At 40.7% G+C, this 23,097-nt stretch overlaps 1 protein-coding gene across 5 annotated transcripts in view; it reads right to left on the reverse strand.

Annotated features, from left to right (window-relative positions):
- Positions 1-1,996: 1,996 nt before the first annotated feature.
- SNTG2 (syntrophin gamma 2) overlaps positions 1,997-23,097 on the reverse strand; it is a 487,892-nt gene continuing 466,791 nt past the window's right edge. For 3 of the 5 annotated variants that reach the window (XM_075126433.1, XM_075126432.1, XM_075126434.1), the window contains 3 exons: positions 21,979-22,089; positions 4,858-4,905; positions 1,997-3,660 (listed from right to left, as the gene is read on the reverse strand). In XM_075126433.1, coding sequence (XP_074982534.1) covers positions 3,529-3,660; positions 4,858-4,905; positions 21,979-22,089 — 291 coding nt within the window. In that variant the 3' untranslated portion in view covers positions 1,997-3,528. Of the gene's footprint in view, positions 3,661-4,802; positions 4,906-21,978; positions 22,090-23,097 lie in introns of all 5 variants that reach the window. The other 2 variants (XM_048845383.2, XM_048845382.2) reach the window with 2 other exon arrangements.

Consider the following 23,097-nt stretch of genomic DNA (forward strand, 5'->3'; position numbering starts at 1 on the left):
CAGGACAGGCCTAACAAAGAAAATAACAGAATGCCACTAGCCGTCACCTTCAGCCCCCAACTAAAACCCCTCCAACGCATTATTAAGGATCTACAGCCTATCCTGAAGGATGACCCAACACTCTCACAAATCTTGGGAGACAGGCCAGTCCTTGCCTACAGACAGCCCCCAACCTGAAGCAAATACTCACCAGCAACCACATGCCACTCAACAGAACCACTAACCCAAGAACCTATCCTTGCAACAAAGCCTGTTGCCAACTGTGTCCACATATCTATTCAGGGGACACCATCACAGGGCCTAATAACATCAGCCACACTATCAGAGGCTCGTTCACCTGCACATCCACCAATGTGATATATGCCATCATGTGCCAGCAATGCCCCTCTGCCATGAACATTGGTCAAACTGGACAGTCTCTACGTAAAAGAATAAATGGTCACAAATCAGATGTCAAGAATTATAACATTCATAAACCAGTCGGAGAACACTTCAATCTCTCTGGCCACGTGATTACAGGCATGAAAGTCGCTATTTTACAACAAAAAAACTTCAAATCCAGATTCCAGCGAGAAACTGCTGAATTGGAATTCATTTGCAAATTGGATACAATTAACTTAGGCTTGAATAGAGACTGGGAGTGGCTTAGTCATTATGCAAGGTAGCCTATTTCCCCTTGCTTTTTCCTACCCCCCCCCCCAGACATTCTTGTTAAACCCTGGATTTGTGCTGGAAATGGCCCACCTTGATTATCATACACAATGTAAGGAGAGTGGTCACTTTGGATAAGCTATTACCAGCAGGAGAGTGAGTTTGTGTGTGTGTGGGGGGGGGGGGGGGGGAGAGAAAACCTGGATTTGTGCTGGAAATGGCCCAACTTGATTATCATACACATTGTAAGGAGAGTGATCACTTTAGATAAGCTATTACCAGCAGGAGAGTGGGGTGGGAGGAGGTATTTTTTCATGCTTTGTGTGTATATAATAAGATCTTCTACACTTTCCACAGTATGCACCCGATGAAGTGAGCTGTAGGTCACGAAAGCTTATACTCAAATAAATTGCTTAGTGTCTAAGGTGCCACAAGTACTCCTTTTCTTTTTGCGAATACAGACTAACACGGCTGTTACTCTGAAACTAGATCATACTGAGTCCTGCATTGAGTGCAGGAGACTGGACTAGAAGACTCTCAATGTCCCTTCCAGTCCTATGATTTTATGATGATTTCTTGGATTTTACTTCCTTGAATTTGCAAATCATTAAGTTTTGGGAGTTCCACTGGCCCAATCTGTGTTAAAAAAACACCATAAAGCTAATATCATAGCTGTGTTTTAGCACTTAATTCAGAATAGAGTCTGGAAGAGAATGCAATTTAATAAATGACTTGCTTGCTCTGTTCGTTTACCGTTTAATAGTTGTTAGTTTGATGCTACCTTGCTTCATTCTTCTTGCAAGATTCTTTGTAATTTTATTTTAGCATAGCTCATTATGAATTTTGGGACATATTTGTGGACATTTCATAAGAGGGTAAGTAAGTGAATATTTTAATAAGGTAAGCTCACTCTTTGTTTTTATTCTCAATATTTTGAGATGCATATACTGGGGTTTTTATTATATGATACTCATGTTATAACATTAAAAACTCTTGGAGGCTTGAATATGTATTTTCAGTCTAATAGTAACTTGTCTAATTTTCCATTCCATTGCACAAGTTTTTTGCTAGTGTTTAACTATGTGTTTCATGAAACGAGTATAACAGAGCAGAGAATCAATCCCATCATTCTTACTCACATGCTCCATGTATATTTTAAAATTATTTTTACTAACAATTGAGACCAGTCTATAAAATCAATTATTAGTAGTTTGTGAATGTATAATGTTAAAAACTCAAACATCTAAAACAATTATATGTAACACTTTGGTTAAAATCATGTTTTCAAAAAGACACTAACATGTTTTTGGAAAAATATTTAATATAAAATTAAAATGGCATTTGTTAAAAATAGAAGACCATATTGATTATAAATATTTATTTACAATAAATAAAAATAAATATTTATCTTCTATGCTTGGTTGACAAGAGGACATAACTCTTCTAATATGTCTTTGTGCAAATAACAAACATTGTAATTGCAAGTGCTACCCCTGATGTTATCTGTCCATTTAAAATAGTTATAATTATCACGGTATTTAAAGGTGTCTCTGTCTTCCTGTTTTGTTTTGTTTAGTATCTGATGCTGCCTCAGAACTCAACTTGAGAAAAGCTGTAGTTTTTATTAGAGCAGCATGGAATGTTTGAGATTTTTCTAAAGGGAATCCCTTAAAAAAAAATCGAAACAGCTGGTAGCATTAACTGTGCATTTAGGCAAATCTTTTCATCAGAAAGGATGCACTATGCAGAAGTAGATTAGAACAAATCCCAAGCAAAGCCATATTCTTCCTTTGTTAAGCACAGGCATCCCTCACTGATGTCAGCTGGATTTACGTGCAAGCTTATGAGGTCAGAATTTGACCTGCAGTGTTTAGAAAATAATGAGAAAATCTTTATGGGTAGATACATCTACCCTTTACCTTACATCACACAAACAAAATAGTTTTTCAAGAAGCTAATCGTAATACATAGGAGCACGACCAAAGGCGGGGAACACAGTTTTATACATGAATGAGTGGAAGAATGAGTAATGAGGGAATTTATCAATGGACAGCAAAGGAACCCATGGCCAAGGTTTCAAAAATAAGAGCTTGAAGTTAGGTTCCTAAATCCAAATTTAGGGCTCAAATCTTCCAAGGTACTACTGTAGCTGAGGCCTGGCCTGACATGAGTAGCTAACACTCTTCACCAGACCCATCAAAGCACTTAAACATGCTTAACTTTACATTGTCACTTAATTGGGTCTACTCAAATTCTGAGATTTAAGCATGTGGGTGTGTACTTTTCTGGATCAGGTAAGAGTGCTCAGCACTTTGAAGAATCAGCCCTTTTGGCACCTATATAAGTAGCTTAGGGTGGGATTTTCAAAAGCATCTAAGCAAGTTAAAAGCCTATTGCACTAGCTTCCAGGGGTGCTGGGCACCTAACTTCCTTAAATACTTTTGAAAATCTTGCCCTTTTCTTCCATAATGAAGTCTATGGAAGTTTCTGTGTGCTTAGCTTAGTTGATGACCAGGCCAAATGTTAGGAGCCTAACTTCAGGCACACAGCTGGCAAATCTTGGTCCCCATTTTTACACCATGATGCAACTTCTCAGAAAAAAATCAAAACAACATTGGGAATATTATGCTATGAACATTTTCATTCCGGGATTTAGATTAATGTTATAGAAAACAAACTGACTCAGGCTGAATTAATGTTTGTTAACTCATGAGATTTAACAATGATGAACAACATATGAAACCTAGTAGCATTTTTATTGATAGCACAACTATAGGCTCCTTATAAAATCACACAGAATTGCAATATTGTGCATGAAATAACTAATTTCTTTAAGAAAATACTTTATTTGCAATAATCACAACACAGAATTGGATTTCAGTTACTGTACATGTATTTTCTTGCAATGCTCTGGCTGTCTATAAATGCTGGATCCAGTGATGCCACCTTTGCTGCTATAAAGGAGTGAATACAGTGTAAAACTGCTGTCAGATCCGGAAATTCAAGTTCCTGAAAGAGGAAGTAAAAGACAAAATAGAGGTGAATCATTAGGGATCCAATCATTTTAAGTAAAGTGAGAAAAAGACAGGTTAGCAAATAACAGTGTTATTTACATGAAAATCTGGAACTTTAAATGGAACTGTAAGGTTAAAAATAATAATCTTAAAAGATCAATTCTCTTACCTGGTTTACTAACAACCCTTGAATTATGACAATTTACTTTTCATTCTTTATGCTGTTTATTTATTTATTTATTTTGCATTTTACACAGCATGACAACTGAAATAGACTATTTAGTTTGCATTTATAAAGCAACAGTGGATTTGTGTGTATCTGACCAAGTTTGTTAGGGAAGGGTGACCATAAACGGATGGACATTTTCACAGTGAATACAACATTCACAATGTGTAAGTTTGGAAAGAACTTCACCTGATGTTTTCTATGTAATTCCTAAGTATTACAGTCTATTTTAGAGTGGTTTGATAGGCGTACAAAATTTGGGAAGATGTATATTAATACTGCTTGCTTAAAAAAGTGATGGGCACATAAACTCTAACTCTGTGTGTAAGTCAGAGTTGCTTCTCATCCTCTCTCATAAATTTCCTCCTACTTTTAGGAACTCATACCTTATTTTTTGTCCTTATATCACTTCTTTCTCCAATTGCTACCAGCCAGTAAAGGGATGATATTCTGGTAGAGGAATATAGCTTAAAAATAGGTCAATTTACAGGATACTGTAATCTATAAAATGTCAACCTGGCAAATAAACCGTGGGGATGTTTTTCATTTTGAGCGGAAACATTCCTTTTCAACAGGACATTTACTAAGCATGCTTAGTTACAAAGTATATTCTTTACTCTGTTATAATTCAAAGCACTGGACATTTGCGTTTGCCATAATAGTATTTTATGATCTCTCCTAAACCAAATTGCTTCAAATAGTATATTTGAAACTCAAGGCTGTGTTCTGGAAAAAAAAAAAACTAGTTCTTAGAGCACTTCACCACTGAAGAACATACATTTATTGGGCAGGAGCTGTTTCTCTGTATGACAGAGCATTTCTCTAGAGTTTTCACAAACTAAGAAAAAAATTGTTAAATTCCCAGCCATTCGATTCTGCAACCCTTATTCACACAATTAGTCCTTACTCACCCAAGCAGTCCTATTGAGGTCAATGGAAATACTCATTTGAGTGAGGATTACTCACTTGAGTAAGGGCTGCAGGATCAGGCCCAAGCTTGCCAAGTAGCGCTTTCTGAAAATGAACATAAATTTTCATATTAACGTCATTGAGAAAGACAATGATCATACATTTACAGGATTTTTGACTTTAAGCATCCCAATGCTGTTCATACAGTACTTTATATATAAGGACCGCTTCTCCAACTCTGGAAGCACAGCAGCATGACACAGCTACTCAAAACTGAACAAAGAACCCCATATCCAGCTGAAACTGCAAAGAGCATTGTAGATAAGCCGAAAATACTTGGAATTTGACTAAGACACCAGGGTTGATCCTACCGTGATTAACACCGATACAGGATTTTTAATAGAAACAACAAGGAGTCTGGTGGCACCTTAAAGACTAATCGGTTTATTTGTGCATAAGCTTTCGTGGCTAGAAAACCCACTTCTTCAGGTGGACACAGTTTATCAGAACCTTGGTTTACATCTATTTTTAGATACAAAGTACTAGAATGAAAGACTATTGGAATTTGAAGGGAATATTTCCCAGCATAGTTTTTTTCCTAGATGCAGAGGGATCAGGTTTTTTCTCTGTATATTTCATTGTCCTTATAATGTCTGATTTTTCCATTTGCTGTAACTATTGTATTTCCAATTCTCTTGTAACAACTTTTCTAAGACTTTTTGTTTCTTTTCAGCAGCTCCATTTTATCGATTTTTTAGCTTGAGATTCTTAGCTTGATGTCCTTGGCAGCCAAAGATAAAGACACAATTGCCCACGTAAACGTCTCACACTCTGTAATACTAATGTACTACACAGCATAGCACATTTGTTTATAGAATGGGGGAGATAGTTGTATTTCTTTTATAAATATATTTATTTCTGTCTATATGATTACTATAATTTGTCTGCTATGTGGTTAACATGAGTTAACTTAGGCCTTGTCTATACTACAAAGGTAGGCTGAGGTAAGTAGCCTTATGTCGACTTGTTTCTGCACGTGTCTATACTTAAATTTATTTCCCATGGACATAAGTGCCCCATTATGGCAACACAGTAACACCACCTCCCCAAACGGCATTGAGCCATGACTGAAGTACAGTGTTTGATGCAGTGCAAGTGTGGATATTGTGCAACCTATAGATTCTAACAGTCCTCCAGCAGCTGTCCCACAATGCCTGACACTGACTGCTTTGGCCACAGTTGTGAACTCCACTGCCCAGGGGTCAGGGAGACCGCAAACCATCCCCATCCCTTTTAAAAACCTTGCATACTTTTGAAATTCCTTTCTCATTGCCCAGCTTTGCGAGCACACCTTGCAGCTCTCCCTTGTGTGCAACTGCCCAACCAGCCATGCCAACTCCCCACTCTAAATGCACTCCTGCCTGAAGTAGACAAGAGGTATTGGATCTCTTGGGCTTGTGGGGAGAGAAGGCTGCACAGGCACAGCTATGGACCAGCTGTAGAAACATAGGCATTAACAAGCAGATTGCACAGGGGATGCAGGTGAAGAGGTACAACAGGAATCAGCAGCAGTGCTGTGAGAAAGTAAAAGAACTACCACAGGTATACCACAAGGCCAGGGAAACCAACAGTCAATATGAAGCCAAACCACAGACTTTTATTATGATCTGCATGCAATGCTTGGCAGAGGCCCCACCAGCGCCCTGAAGAGCACCATGGTTCCTCCAAGGAGCCAAAGACACAGAGCCCCGCAGTGAACAGTGAGGTGGAAGAGGAGCAGGAAGAGGAGGCGAAGGATGCTGGACATGACTGGAGGATCCAGTCATCCTATGAGCCAGCATGTGTTCAAGACTCCACCACAGTCTAGTCAGTCCTGGCAGCTGAGTATGGGCAAGCCTGATGCAGGGGAAGGAACACGGGTAAGCATGTGAATGCATTTCCCATTACAATGTTTAAATGTACAGATGGCGTCCAACCCAACTTAACAGGATACAGCTATTGACTTTTTGTTACTTTATTTGTACCGGAAGAGGTAGTTGTACAATAAACAGAGGTAGAGCTATCATCTGCTTTTCATTCCCATGTAGAATTAGCCAAGGAGGCCAAGAGGAGCTGTTTGTTTATGTAACACAAGGATGGCACTTGAATCCTCTTGAGAGATCTCAATGAAACTTTCATGGAGGTACTCTGCAGTCCTCTCCTGAAGATTTCTAGGGATGGCAGCCTTCTTCCTTCTTTCATGGTAGGACACTTTCCCACACCAATCCGCGATTCAGCAAGCACCATTTCAGTAAACAGGCTAGCTGCAGGTGGACCCAGGCAGCTTTGAGATGTCAGTAGCAGCTGTCCTCTCTATTCCTTTGTTACCCTCAGAAGTGAGATACCAGCTAAAATCACCAGTGCCTGTGAAAAATAGTGCCAGTGCTCAGTGACACTGCCCTGCACTCGAACCCATGGGCTTAGGGGACAAAATTTTATTGTTTCATGCAACCAAACAATTCTCTCCTCGTTCCCCTCAACCCTGCTGGACAATACTCACCATGGCTGGGACTGGAGAGTAGTGCTGTACACAGGCACTCTACAGGACTGAAATGTCCACAAGCATGTTTTGTTTAAATCTTTCGGGGAGCAAGAGAAGGGAGTTCTGAAACTTAACTTTCACTTTCAGTGGTGAATATACAGACAATGATACCTCTGGGTATTTTATCTGTAACTGTTGCTGTTACAGCCTTGACGGGCCATCCCCTCCACATCTGCGGAACACCCGACCATGATAAAGAGGAGAAAGATGAGCAGATGTGAGGATATGTTCAGTGAGATTCTGAAAGCCAGTGCTTCATTGGACTGTGAACAGAGGGCCAGGAAGGTGAATATTTCAGACAGTATGGAGAAGGAAAGACCAGATAGAAGGCCCAAGAGTCCCAGCAGGAAAAGGAGAGAGAGATGCATCAGGACATAATTTGGCTTCTTCAGCAGCAAACACAGATACTGCAGACTCTAGTTGACCTACACTTCAACAATGAAGGGCTCGTCTTCTTTTGCAGTCAATGAAGAACTCCATTTTAGCACTTCCCTACACCCAAAACATTCCATGTGGCTTCAGGGGCTGCATCCATAACCCTAGCACTCCACCCTGGGGGACAGTAAGGATGATCATAGCTTCACATTAACTGACCTGAGAAAACCAGGCTTGCTGTATGTGTAGCCAAAAGGAACTGAAATGGACAGGAAAGTTCTTTCTCCTTGTTAAGTTCTATTCCATTAATTTATTTCAGAAGTTTTCGTTCTATGTGTTTTTTAATGAATTGCATGTTGTTTCTTACACTGACTTTGGTATGCCATAAAAATCTCTTTATGGTAAATAATTCATCTTTATTGCTTCACAACATATGCTTCAGAATGCTTAGTGCAACTGACAGCACTCACTACTTGTTATTGTACACGGTGACAGAACTCATAGGATCAGTGACATAGACGGCATAATAATTATAAATATACAAGAACCGCAAAATTAACAGATGTATTAACAGACAGCGTTATATTCATAAATGTACACCAAGCACCACACGATTCCTAACAGCCCCCAAAACTTCAGGGCCAGGTAGAGCACAGTCCACCACACCACTGTCTGACCGTTAAAGGATTATTTCAAGGCCTTCCTCAGCCACATAGCTCCGTGTCAAGTTCTTCTAATAGCCCTAGTGTCTGGCTGTTTGAACTCAGCAGACAGCTGTTCCACCTGCCCCCTTCACCTCAGTGGCAACTTTTTTCTCTTTGCCTCACAGACATTATGCTGAACACCACAGGCAGCTGTAACCATTGGGATATTTTTCTCCTAGAGATCCAATCTTGTGAGTAAACAGTGCCAACATCCCTTTAATCTACCAAAACCATATTCTATCATATTCTTCACCTGCTGAGCCAGTAGGTGGATGTTTCCCTAGTGCTGTGAAGGTGGCTGGTGTACGGCTTCAAGAGCCAGGGGAGCAAGATATAGCCGGGCTGATGCAGGATCACCAGTGGCATGCCAACATAGCCAATGGTAGTCCACTTGTCGGGAAAAAATGTTCCTGCTTATTGCTTTCTGATCCGTCCCATGTTCTTTAAGATGCAAGCATCATGCTACTTCCCTGACCAGCCCACACTGATGTTGGTGACGCATCCTTGGTGATCCACCAAGACTTGCATTACCATGATGTACTCTGTGGCAAGGTGGTCTGGTGCCAAAATAGGGCTATGTGTACCAACCATTGCCCCATCGCAGTTCAGGAACCCCACTCTGCACATGTTCCGCTATGTTCTGCACATTACGAGAATCACAGTCCTGTGTATTAGGAGTCAATTAATGGCCCTGCACACTCGCATGCTTACTGTGGATTTTCCAACTCCTAAATGATTTCCCACCAAATGGTAACATTCTGGCATTGCAAGCTTCCGTAGTGTGCTTCTCCACAGTCAGTGCAGCTCTCATTCTGGTGTCCCTGAGCTGGAGGACTGTGGTGAACTTGGCACACAGATCCAGAAATGTGGTCTTTCACACCCAAAAGTTCTGCAGCCACTGCTTGTTGTCCCAAAACTGCATTATGAGGCAATCCCACCAGTCAGTGCTTGTTTCTTGGACCCAGAAATGGTGTTCCATCATCTGCAGCTGCTCCATAAACACCAACAACAACCTTGAATTGGTTTTCACCGTGTCCCATAGAAATCTGTCCTCCAGGAAATCATCATGTCTCCCACTGCTGCAGTTCTTTCTGTGGCTGTGCAAATACCCAACGATCATTCATCCTGTTTTTGCAACACTCATGATAATAGTGCAGAGCTGTGTGGGCTCCTTGCTGTGTGGGTAGTGAGAAGTGCTGTGCAGTTTTGTGGGATTTTTTGAAAAAGGCACAACAATTATGGGAGATGGATGGCATTATGGGATGGAGAAAGTTTTATGATGGGCATTTGACCCCTGGCTCCCAGTCACCCCTCAACTTATTTCTGCCCCATCACACATTCCACACATTTCCCAAAAGAGATTACACCAGATGATGGTGAGTTGCATGCTGGGATACCTACCCAGGGTGCATCACACTGTGCATTGACACAAGCACTCCTGCTGATTACGCGCAATGTCAACACAAGGAGTTAAGTGTGCAAGCACACAAGCAATATACTAACTGAAGCAGTTTTATGCCAACATAACTTAAGTCAAATAAGTTTGTAGTTTATACATGGCCTTAGCCCAGGAGATTTATTCCTTTCCAGGAAGACAAAGAAAGACTAACTCAATGGCCAATATTTAATGGACAATAAAATGAATCCACTGCTGAAAGTCTATTTCTGATCCCTCTGATGAGATGCATAAACCAGATTGACCAGATTCAGAGGTCCCACCAACCGACAAAGGAACTTTGAAATGGATAAAGACTTCCTGTAAACTCAAAGGATAGACACTGAGTGAGGGTCAGACTGAGATGGAGACACAGGCTGCAAGGGATGCAATCTGTTTCATCCAGCTCCAATACTGCCTGGGACTACTGGGACGTGCCTAAACTTCCAAGAAAAAACTAAGGTTTAGGTCAGATAATGTGTGTACAGGCATTTTGTTGGTTTAAGCCTTTTCCTCTCTGTTGTGTTTCTGCAGACAACTAAGTAATACTTTTCTTTGAACAACCTGTTCACTGTCACTGCATTTTCATTGTGGCTGCATCACTCAGAGGGAAATCTATCACAGAGGCCAAAACCCAGCTGGCTCTGATGAGGAGACAGTGTTGGTGAACAGAGGTACTGTACTATGGAGATCCAGTCTAAAAGTGGGGGTGTCCAAGGAAAGACAGAGAGAGGGATCATTGGTATAGCTTACCTTGAACCATGATAACTATAAAAATCAAAGGATAATTATGGAGAATGAGAGAGTTAAGTTAATTATTTTTTATAAATATCATATGCATCTCAGTTTACCTGTGTGATAGTCTCCTGCCCGAATGCACAGAATTAAATCAAAAGAGGCTGTTGGGGGAAGTTAACGGGAAATGAAACAATAGCAAAGGCAGCAAGAGTCTCTGAGGAAACAAAGGGGAAAACTATTAACTGGGAGATATAGGTAGGCCTGTCCTGACATGAGTAATTAAACACATGGGGGTGGGGGAGAACTTATTCTTTTGAAGATAGGATTGGGGAGGTAAATGTATCATTAGGCTGAAAACAGAGTGTTTGTGCTAAGGCCTGGTCTACCCTACGGGGTTAGGTCAAATTTTTCCATGTTAGGTCGATTTAAAAATGACTGTGTCCACACAACCAACCCTGTTCCGTCAATCTAAAGGGCTCTTAAAATCTACTTCTGTACTCCCCAACGAGGGGAGTAGCGCTAAAATCAACCTTGCTGGGTCGAATTTGGGGTACTGCAGATGCAAATCAACGGTATTGGCCTCCAGGAGCGATCCCAGAGTGCTCCATTGTGACCACTCTGGACAGCACTTTGAACTCTGATGCACTAGCCAGGTACACAGGAAAAGCCCCAGGAACTTTTGAATTTCATTTCGTGTTTGGTCAGCATGGTGAACTCAGCAGCACAGATGACCATGCAGTCCCCCGCAGAATCGTAGAGCATAGAATGTTTCTAAGCTCCCCCTATCATCCCCATCCCTGAGGTTATCGCAGATTAGAAGGCGAAAAAAACACACTCGCGATGATATGTTTTCCCAGCTCATGCAGTCCTCCCGCACTGATAGGGCACAGCTTAATGCATGGAGGCATTCAGTGGCAGAGGCCAGGAAAGAATTAAGTGAGCACGAAGAGTGGAGGCAGGACGTGATGCTGAGGCTAATGGGGGAGCAAATGGACATGATGAAGCATCTGTTGGAGCTTCAGGAAAGCCAACAAGAGCACAGACTCCTGCTGCATCCACTGTATAACCGCCTCCCCTCCTCCCCATGTTCCATAGCTTCCTTACCCAGACGCCTAAGAACGTGGGGGTGGAGGGAGACTCCAGGCACCCAGCCACTCCACTCCAGAGGATAGCCCAAGCAACAGAAGGCAGTCATTCAAACAGTTTGATTTTTAGTGTGACTACAAAGAACAATGTGGCCTTGTCCTTCCTCCTCCCCCACCCCATCTGGGCTACCTTGTCTGTTATTTCATTTTTTTTTAATTAATAAAGAAAGAATGCATGGTTTCAAAACAATAGTTACTTTATTTTAAAGCGGGGAGGGTGGTTGGCTTACAGGGAATTAAAATCAACAAAGGGGGTGGATTTTCATCAAGGAGAAACACACACAACTGTCACAGCAAAGCCTGGCCAGTCATGAAACTGGTTTTCAAAGCCTCTCTGATGTGCAGTATGCCTTGCTGTGCTCTTCTAATCGCCCTGGTGTCTGGCTGCTCAAAATTGGATGCCAGGCAATTTGCCTCAACCTCTCACCCCTCCATAAACGTCTCCCCCTTACTCTCACAGATATTATGGAGCACACAGCAAGCAGCAATAACAATGGGAATGTTGGTTGGGCTGAGGTCTGACCTAGTCAGCAAACAGCGCCAGCGAGCTTTTAAACATCCAAAGGCACATTCTACCACCATTCTGCACTTGCTCAGCCTATAGTTGAACTGCTCCTTACTACTGTCCAGGCTTCATGAGCCGTGGGAGCAAGGGGTAGGCTGGGGTAGGTGTGACCGCACGGTGCTGCTGGCTGAGAGAGCAGCCTGAGGCAGAAGCCTCCAGCTTGCATGATATTCCAGGCAGGACTGAATCCCCATGAAATGAAACTTAAAGAAGAGAATGACTTGGAGTCTCTGGATCACATTCAGTGCTCTAAGAGGAGACTAGCCATGTCTGTCCATGTGCCCCTGATCAACCTCACTGAGGTCTGCCAGGAGCACCCAAGAGACGTACAATGGCTATTCGTCCTACTGCACTGTCTGCCGCAAAGGCAAGGAGCTGCTGCTGTGTAGCAATGCAGTACCACATCTGCCAGCAGCACCCAGGAGACATACAGTGATGGTGAGCTGAGCAGGCTCCATGCTTGCCGTGGTATGGCGTCTGCACGGGTAACCCAGGAAAAAAGGCGCAAAATGATTTTCTGCCATTGCTTTCATGGAGGGAAGGAGGTAGGGAGTGGGACCTGACGACATGTACCCAAAACCACCCGCAACAATGTTTTTGCCCTATCAGGCATTGGGAACTTAACCCAGAATTTCAATGGGCGGTAGAGACTGTGAGAACTGTGGGATAGCTACCCACAGTGCACCGCTCTTTAAGTCGATGCTAGCCATGGAAGTGAGGATGCACTCCGCCGACTTAATGCGCTTAGTGTGGACATACTGAATCGACTGTATAAAATCGGTTTCTAAAAATCGACTTCTATAAAATCAACCTAATTTTGTAGTGTAAACATACCCATAGTAAGATAAGTAAATCCTAAGTAAGGTCAGTAGGCTAAAAGGACAGACCTGAGTTCTTGGAAAGCCAAGAGGAAAGAGGTCTCGAAGGGAATCCCAACAGGGGAATGCTCCCTACCTGACTCCAGCTAGACTGGTATTCTTCCCAGACCCAAATGTGCGATCAAAGGGTATGCTAAAACCTTAAAGATACTAGCTTAGGGAAGAAAGTGGGAGGGAAGGAGTGGGCTGGCAGCAACAGTGACTAGTGATGAGACTCCGGCAGACAGAGACACACAGGAACTGCAGTCAGCAAGCTGGCTCTCCCAAACCAGATAGGAATAAACTGGACCTAGCTGAGCTATGCACAGAGGGGCTAAACTTAGGAAAATAAATATGTGTATAGGACTCCTTATTGTTTTAACACATTTTTCCTAGATTCTCCTTTTGACAAATCAATGGTTCTTTTGTATGAAGAAGCTGTCTTAGAGTAACTTTAATCACCTACTGTCACAGGCTCCCAGAGGAAAAGACTTATTGGTGCCAAACAAGTTGGGCCTTTTGTGTTAACATGGTTGGGAAACACCCCAGAGATTCAGTCTAGGAGTGGCAGGACCGGGTGGCTCCACCCACAGTGAGGTGCAGGAAGTGAGGCCAGCCACCTGAGAGCTGCACTTGAGTGCAACTGACAGGGGTCTAAAGTGCAGTTTGACCTGTAACCCTGACAACAATCCTCAAATAATGTGTCTGAATAAAACCAATGAAAGCATAGAATCTCATCTTTGTCTTTTACTTATTCTACCGTGCACAGAGGAAAAGGCTGTCCTGGGCTCTGTTCTGCCTCATGTATTGCAGCTCAGATTTTTGCCTAGTTTGAAGAATAAAAGTCAACTTGCTACTCTCCTTTTCAGGAAACTGGTAGAACTCACAGTGGGCTTGTGACAATGATGGGGAGAGCTGACCATGCATAAAAGGGGACAAAGAAGGTAACATGCAGGAAAAGAGATACTCTACAGATAACTTAATGACTCAGTGATCTTTCAGCATTTCAGCATTGGTATTTTCATGACCAAAATGTTCTAGAATAATTTCTTAATTAGTTGGTCACAAACAGGCTTTCTATAAGATCAGGGCATGAATGCTTTCTTGTCTCAGTTATTTCCCGCCCCCCCACAGATTTATCATTATTGAAAGGAAAAGGCCATTTTACATTAGAACAGCCATACGGGGTCAGACTAATGGTCCATTTAGCTTGGTATCCTGTGTATGACAGTGGCCAAATCCTAGTGCTTCAGAAGGAATGAACAGAACATTATGATTTTGGATGATCCATCCCCTGTCATCCTGTCCCAACTTCTGGCAGTTGGAGGTTTAGGGACACCCGGATCATGGGATTGCTACCCCGACCATCTTGGCTAATAGCCATTGATGGACCTATCCTCCATGAATTTATCAAATTCTTTTTTTAACCCAGTTATACTTTTGGCCTTCACTACATCCCATGTGTACAAGTTCTACAGGTTCACTGGGCATTGTGTGAAGACATACTTCCTTTTATTCATTTTAAACCTGATGCCAATTACTTTAATCAAGTGACCCCTGGTTTTTGTGTGATGCAAAAGGATAAATAACACTTCACTGTTCACTTTCTCCATAGCTGCCACAATTTTACTGACCTCTATCATTTCCCTCCTTAATCACCTCTTTTCTAAGTTGATCAGTCCCAGTCTTTTCATCTCTGTTCCATACCCCTTATCGTTGCCATTCTCTGCTCCTTTTCCAATTCTAATACGTATTTTTTGAGCTGAAGTGACCAAAGCTGCATACAGTATTCAAAGTGAGGGCCTATCATGGATTTATACAGTGGCATTATGATATTTTCTGTTTTATTATCTATCCTTTTCCTAATGGTTACTACATTCTGTTAGCTTTTTTTGACTGTCGCTGCACATAGGGCAGATGTTTTCAGAGAACTATCCATGATGATTCTAAGATCTCTTTATTGACAACTAATTTAGATCCCATTACTTTGTATGTATAGTTAGGATTATGTTTTCCAATGTGCACTACCTTGCATTTATCAACACTGCATTTCATCTGCATTTTGTCACCCAGTCACCCCGTTTAGTGAGATCCTTTTGAAACTCTTCACTGTCAGCTTTGGATTTAACAATCTTGAACAATTTTGTATCATCTGCAATTTTTTCCACCTCACTGCTCACCCCTTTTCCAGATCATTTATGAATATATTGAACAGCACAGGTCCCAGGACAGATCCATGGAGGACCCCGCTATTTACCTCTCTCCACAGTGAAAACTGACCATTTATTCCTACCCTTTGTTTCTATCTTCTATCTGGGCTTGGTGAATTATTACTCTTTAATTTATCAATTTGTTCCCAAACCTTCTCTACTGACACCTCAGTCTGGGACTGTTCCTCAGATTTGTCACCTGAAAAGAATGGCTCGAGTGTGGCGATCTCCCCCATATCCTCTGTAGTGAAGACCGATAGAACAAATTAATTTAGCTTCTCCTCAATGGCCTTCTCATTTTTAAGAGCTCCTTTAGTATCTCGATCATCCAGTGGCCTCACAGACTATTTGGAAGGTTTCCTGCTTCTGATGTACTTTAAAAAAAATTGTGTCCTTAGCTAGTTGTTCTTCAGATTCTTTCTTGTCCTGCCTTATCATATGTTTGCCCTTGACTTGCCAGAGTTTCTGCTACTTTCTGTTTTTCTCACTAGGATTTGACTTCGAACTTGGGGTCTGATCTTTCCAAGATGAGGTGGCAACGAGTAACATACAATAGAAGTAACAAAAGGACACCCAAGTTCTGAAGGTGTTTTCACAGATGATCAGCAGCTAGCTACTTAGGTTTAACAAGCAAATATTAAAGTGCTTTACTAGCCCAGGCCCTATCTATAAATAATATTCTAAATAAATTTGTATGGGTTGAATATACAATTTATATTGAGAAATAGCTGCTTATCTTATCACAGAAGTTATAATTCATTAAAATCTTAATAACCTTATACAGAGTGTGATCCTGAGATCTATAGTCTGGGACATTCAATGATACTCAGTGTCCCTGTCTTTAAATTAAGAGCCTATATCAAATGGGTAATTCATAAAAACTAACAGTATTGTAAGTTGTAAAGGAATGGATTTTTGCTTCAACCTGTCTGGGTTCCTCTTCTGTGATGTAAGCATAAATGCCATTAAAGCACAAATAAGTATGTTTAACAAACTCATGAATGCCAGGAAATTCAGAGTTAAAGCTGAAACCTTGTTTTACTCATATCATTAAGTGCAGTATATTATTATTCTAGAACTTCCTTCAATCTTTAGGCCTTGCAGGATGAGTCAATGATGAGGATAATTCAGCTACATGTTGATATCTGTATGTTTTAGTAAAAACAAACACCTCCCCCTTTACTTAACATTACTTAAACTCTACATTTGACTTGTTTCCCAACTAGCAGAAGTACGTCTGCACAGTTTGGTTTCAGCAAGGAAGGAATACAGGAATACACAATTACCTTGGGAACAGCTAGTCTTTATGATAATTCCAACTTCATTGACACACAGCAGTACAGGATATCTCACAAAGAAATCTGTTTCGGTAAGATTCCAGCCTGATTTCTAAAACAAAGAGGTCTGGATATGCTTCACATAGTCACATAGAACCAGACTTTTAAAGGATCTAAACCCAGCTGTGGGTGCTGAGCACTTGAAAATCAGGCCTCTGGAGAATCAGTTGTTCGGGACTCATTTGTACTTCTTAAAAGTTTGAATTATGATAGGGAGACGGAAGAGGTGCATACCTTTAGCAATGGTGTCTGGAGCCACTATACCTCTATAGGACATGAATCGGGAGCATGCTGAGAGGCACTATGGGGAGCATGCTGAGAGGCATCCCTTGTTATACATATGGAACAAGTGTAGCCTATGTTCACCCCAGTGCAGCCTGGCAACCTACAGTGGGCGAGGTGAAAGCCCCAGCAAGATTTAGCTCCTCTGTAGCCGCTAATATCAAGAACAGCTCAAATTGCCTCCTCGTCTATGCTATTAGCAACGAAAAGGTAACATTTCCAAGACAAACATCACTTCTGCCCTATAGTAAAAGTAGTAAAGTTATGAACACACATACGTACAGCTAATATTGCAGTGGAACTGCTGATGGGCTGACTATGCTGTTTTTAAAAAATTATTTATAGCTGGTTAAAAATATTCATGTTATTTTTAAAAAGGAAGAGGCAAGAATCTTTCAGGATCCTGCTTTCACATGTGGCTAGTCAATAGATGAAGAAATATTAGTTCAGAAATTACCCTGAAAGAACGAAAACTCTTTGGGAACTTAACTAAAGTGTTCACTTTGTTGTAATTGGTGATAAATGACAGCTAGCTGCTAAAATATTCATTCAAGTTTCACATGCAAAATTAGATCTTCTTGTGAAAGAAAAACAAAGTGTAAAGTGTTGGTTAAAATCCTTTGAAGAAAATAAACCCACATAATCCTTATTCTGATTTTTTTTTATATCAGAAGCACAAAGTATTTTTTCTGTCTTGCCTGACAGATATGGAGCATATATGGAAATAAGTTTTCTAAATACACATTTTATGTACAGTAGATGTAAATTATTAATCAGTATCTCAACTGGATATAAACACCAAGAGAGAAGAAATATTGTTGTTTATATCTTTTATTGTTTATTTGTTCCCCCACACACACATCCAACTAAAATGAAGTGCATGGTCATGTTTTTTCTGTATTATAATATAGCCTTTAATATAACAGTTCCCATCTCCAGCCAAACAAAAGCTTTAAACTTGAATTATAATGTCTGCAAGCTACATCACATAACAGACAAAAACTGTCTTCAAGGATTTTAGGATTTGATCCAAACTTCACTGAAGTCAATGGAAAGACTCTGATTGACTTTAATAGATTTTGGATCAGTCCCTGAGTGTGCTGTTAAAAGCCCTGGAGAGACACACTGTTCTAATCCACATATTCAGCCCTCAGTGACATTAATGAGCATTCTACACAGAGACCAAATGCAGTATACGGACCTTAGAAAAGAGCAAATTCCTTACAAACTTTCTCATTTTATACTGTGGTCTTATTCTTATCCAGGGATTGGCAATGTTTGGCACGCGGCCCACCAGGGTAAGCCCCGAGGCGGGCCGGGCCTGTTTGTTTACCTGCCGCATCCACAAATTCAGTTGATTGCGGATCCCATTCGCCGCAGTTCGCCATCCCAGGCCAATGAGGGCTGCGGGAAGCGGCGGCCAGCACATCCCTTGGCCCTCACCGCTTCCTGCACCTGGCCACCTGATATCAGGCATTTCCCCATTTAAATATAAATAGGAAAGGCATGCAGGATCTGTCCCAATATCCACAATATCCAAACTTGATCAGAGACTAATTACATGCAATTTGACTGTCTAGGAGTTGTTTGGTTATCTGTATGAAGAAAAGTGGCAACTTTGTTTTATTGGAGAAGTGTATTTTTTCAGTCATCTAGAATCCAAGAACACAACACAAGGAATTTTTCTCAAACTGTACAGAGAGAGAGAGAGAGAGAAAACCTTTGTCCAAACACCATGGATGGAAATTTAATTCCCAAAGGAGAGTTTTTTCAGAAGGCTACAAGCATATGAAATTAGGGGTAATCCAGGAAACTCTTTTGCAACATTAACTATAGCATTTGCTGCCAAGTGAATGTTATAACTCATCCATACTGAGCTTCGTTTGACATCTACTAGCGCATCTATTCACGAGAAATGAAACTTCCATTATTTGATTACATTTGTGTTTCTCGTTATTGGCTGCACCTCCCTATTCGGCACTATCTGCCTCTTTGAAATTCTTCCTTCGTTATCTTAAACTCATATACTGCACTAATACTACATCAGGGTAGAGGGGGGAATCAATGCTGTATCCTTTTGTGTCCAAGCCATAATTCTGAAGCCTAAGGCTATGTCTACACTGCACACCCCGGTGGCTGTGTGTAGGGTATACATAGCTACACGCAGCTGTGAAAAGCAAGTTGCATCCACACTGTGGTGTGTAGCTACATCCACTAGTGAAAGGGAGCTGCTGGAACCTTTCCTCACTGCATTCCCATTGCCAGAGCCTTTCCCTGTGGTCTTTGGGAAAGGCTCAGATAGCAGTGAGACAGTGGGACACTGCACTTCTAAAAATAGGGGTATAGATGGAGGAGGTACTGCTTGGATGTGTAGAGAGCCATTCAGGGTACATACCCACAAGGTTCAGGCATGCCTTTACTTTACTCACCTTATTCTCATGCCATTCAATGAGCTTTCATTCTGTTCTCTCAGCATTTGTACTGTACATATACACCAGACCCTTGCTAGAACACATGTCTATATAGCACAAATTCACATATAATGGGGTCATGGCCATGGATCCCAAATTTAATTACTTTAATTGCAATTCATTTTAATGCAGTCCCCGTGTTAACGCAGTACCATGCATGGATCCCAAATCCCGCATTCTAGCAAGGGTCCGGTGTACATTTGTGTGTGTATGCTCACACATACTTTGTACTTATGTAGCACCTTCAATCTGAAGAGCTCAATATTTTTAACAAACATAAATGAAAATACTTGTGAAATAAGGAAGTATTTTTATTCCCATCCCCTGTTGCCCATTCCCAGCTTCTGGCAAACAGAGACTAGGATCACTTCAGAGCAAGGTTTTGCATCCCTGCCCATTCTAGCTAATAGCCATAGATGGACCTATCCTCCATGAACTTATCTAGTTAGTTTTTGTTATATTCTTGGCCTTCACAACATCCACCGGGAAAGAGATTCACAGGTTGACTGTGAAGAAGTAATTCCTTTTATTTGTTTTAAATCTGCTGCCTATGTGCAAGTACATTATATCCACTGGATCACCCTTGTCCACATGCTTGTTGACCCCCCTCAAAGAATTCTAGTAGATTAGTAAGGCATGATTTGTGAAGAAGCCCAGAATGTTTTCTTCTTGCTACTGTTTTTAACATTGAAAAGACCAGGTCTTGCCTAATTTACAGTTTTGCTTATAATCTTTGGCATAGAAATTGGATTATAACCTCACAAATAACAAGAAACTGAAATATGACCACCACAAGAGGGGAAGGAATTTTTAGAATGTTTAAAACTCTTGTTTTTACTGATTTTGCCCATTGTGCCACCTAAATTCCTTCACTGGCTCCCTCTTCTGCATACCATCACATGCAAGCTCTTGCCATTGCCTTCAAAGCCATACATGACTGTCTTTCCCTTCTTATCTGATTGTATTTCGCTGTTGCATGCATTGTAGCTGTGTCAGTCCCAGGATATTTGACAGACAAGGTGGGTGAGATAATATTTACACTCTTGAATGAACTCACACAGGAAAATGATAAAATGATAAAACACAAAACACCTCACTACCGTGGGTGACTACTCTTCACAACATGATCACTCTATATCTGACCTATCAATACTCATCCTCAGAGGAAACCTGCACACTTTCAAAAGATGAGCCTGGGAGTTTAAATTCATTACTCTGCTAGACTAAAAATCATGGACTGAACAGAAACACTGAATTTATGGCTTATTACCATGATCTGTAACCCACTAACCCTCTCTTTTTGTCCTATTACTGCAGAAGTGTTAACAGGCCACTCTACCTTGAATGGTCCCTTACAATATGTGCTAATTACTTATGCTAAATAAGCTGTTCCACCTTGCATTTTGCTTTGACTCTGGGAGTACCTTTCCCAGCCTTGAAGAAGAGTTCTGTGTGGCTTGAAAGGTTGTCTCTCTCTCCAACAGAAGTTGGCCCAATAGAAGATACCTCACACAGGTCTCTCTGTATTTCACTTTGCTACTCTCCAACCTCGTCTTCTCTGCTAGTGACTCCAGCCTCAATGCACCATTTCTCCCATGCCAACACCATGAGCTTTCTCCCAGGCCAACGCCTGCATAGGCAACTTGAAACACCCTCAAACTTTGGCAGGATCAAAGTCCATAACCTGGACCCAGTTCCAAATGTCATAGCAAGCACTAGGTCTATGCATCAAACCAGAACTTTGAATGTAAACATCACGGCACTGGGGTCTTATCCTAAGATCTGAATTTTGAAGCTAAAGGTCTTGTTTAAAGTTATTTAGAGAGAAAAAAGGATTGTGCATCATACAACAGTTGCTATGTAATCAGTATACAATCAATGCTATGTATCTTATCACTATTTAATACCTGATCCTACACAATGCTGCATGCTGTCATCTCACTTCAAAACCAATGGATTCGATGGGAGTTAAAATGCTCTGCCACTTGCAAGACTGTGCCCTTATGTAGGCATTAATAAGAGATAATAAAAGTTATATAATAGTTTTTTTATTAATAAATCAGAAAAATCTACTTTTTTGCTTAAAGCTCTAATTTTGCTATGTGGCATCTCGAAAAATATATTAAAATGCTTTAAAATAAAACATTTTTACTATTTTTTTTACATCCATTTAAAAAGATTACACTTATTGATGGAAAACTACACTTAAGAGAAGGCACTTCAGAGAAATGATCATTCTGAATGAATACACCACAGTTTTTCAGAATACATCTCAGGAACAGAATCACATAGATGGTGTAATAAATCTACAGACACCACAGGACTTTTATTAGTTGCACAGCTTCTAGAGAATATGAAAAAAAAAATACATGATTTAACTGTTGATTGTAAACGTGCACAGTGTTTAATGAAAACTTTCATTTCTTCAATATAAATTCAATTATTTTTTTCTAAATGGAGAGAGAATATATCAGCTACCTTCATCTCAATTTGTTTGGTGTCTAGATTCTGAAAAAGCAGCTTTACTCTTGTTTTTCCATCGTCTGAAGACCCCTTGAGCTGAGAGAATTTAAACCTCCAGAGCACATTCTGCAAAAAAAATAATGTTAATTAGGACTCTTTGATATTACACTCTTACACCCAGAACTTTGCATTATTGAGCGATTTTGATCCGACATCAAGAATTTAAATGTCATGTAAAATAAATGATGGATTAATATAGTTTGGGCAAGAGGATGGTTTGCATAACAAATACAATTTATCAGCTCTACTGCATACATAGCAGCAAAAAAGATACACTTTTTAGTACTTCCCTACCCATGTAAGGGTGTACAGAGATCAGGGTAAAATCCTGTGCCTATTGAAGTCAATGGGAGTTTTGCAGACCTTAAATCTCCCAAGCCTCACTTGGCTCATCTGTACAATGAGGGGAATGACACTTCCCCACCATACACCAGTATTGCAAAGCTTAATTTTAAGGTTAGATGAAATGTGCTACAGAAATGCAAAGCACTATTGTGTGGGGTATTCAGTCATTCGTATGCCAAGAAATAAGAATCCCCAGGTCTGTCTCAGCCTCAGGTCCCTTCCATAGCAATACATGGAGCTGTGCTACATGAATCACTGGGTTTACCTGGGTATTTTTAAAAATTACAGAAAGAGACTTATTGCAATCAGTCTTGGGAAATTAATTGTTAAAATCACTGTAATTTTCTGCACTTCTCAAAATGTTTTCCATGCATTATAGTATTGGACTTAGAAACGTAAAAAAATGAAGCCAAACAATCAGAGTACAATTTCCTTCTGATGTTTCTGTAACCTCCAACAACAATGGAAATGCCTATGCACACTGAGGTGAGCTGGGCGCTGGTGGAGGAACCATGAATCATTCCCGGTTGAATGCTCTGAAAGCCATTTAAAATGAAATAATGGCAGAAAAGCAGTTTACTGGTTTCTTTTGGTTTTGTTTTTTTTTTTAATCTGTTTTTTTAAAAAAAATCCACATTTGAAAGATGTTTTCTGCCTGTGGACTAGCAGTATGTCTCATCTGAAAACAGCAGACATTTTGACTGTGAATATTTTTTAATATTTGGAAGA

Source organism: Caretta caretta, chromosome 3, assembly GCF_965140235.1.
Source record: "Caretta caretta isolate rCarCar2 chromosome 3, rCarCar1.hap1, whole genome shotgun sequence".
Classification (NCBI taxonomy): Eukaryota; Metazoa; Chordata; order Testudines; family Cheloniidae; genus Caretta; species Caretta caretta.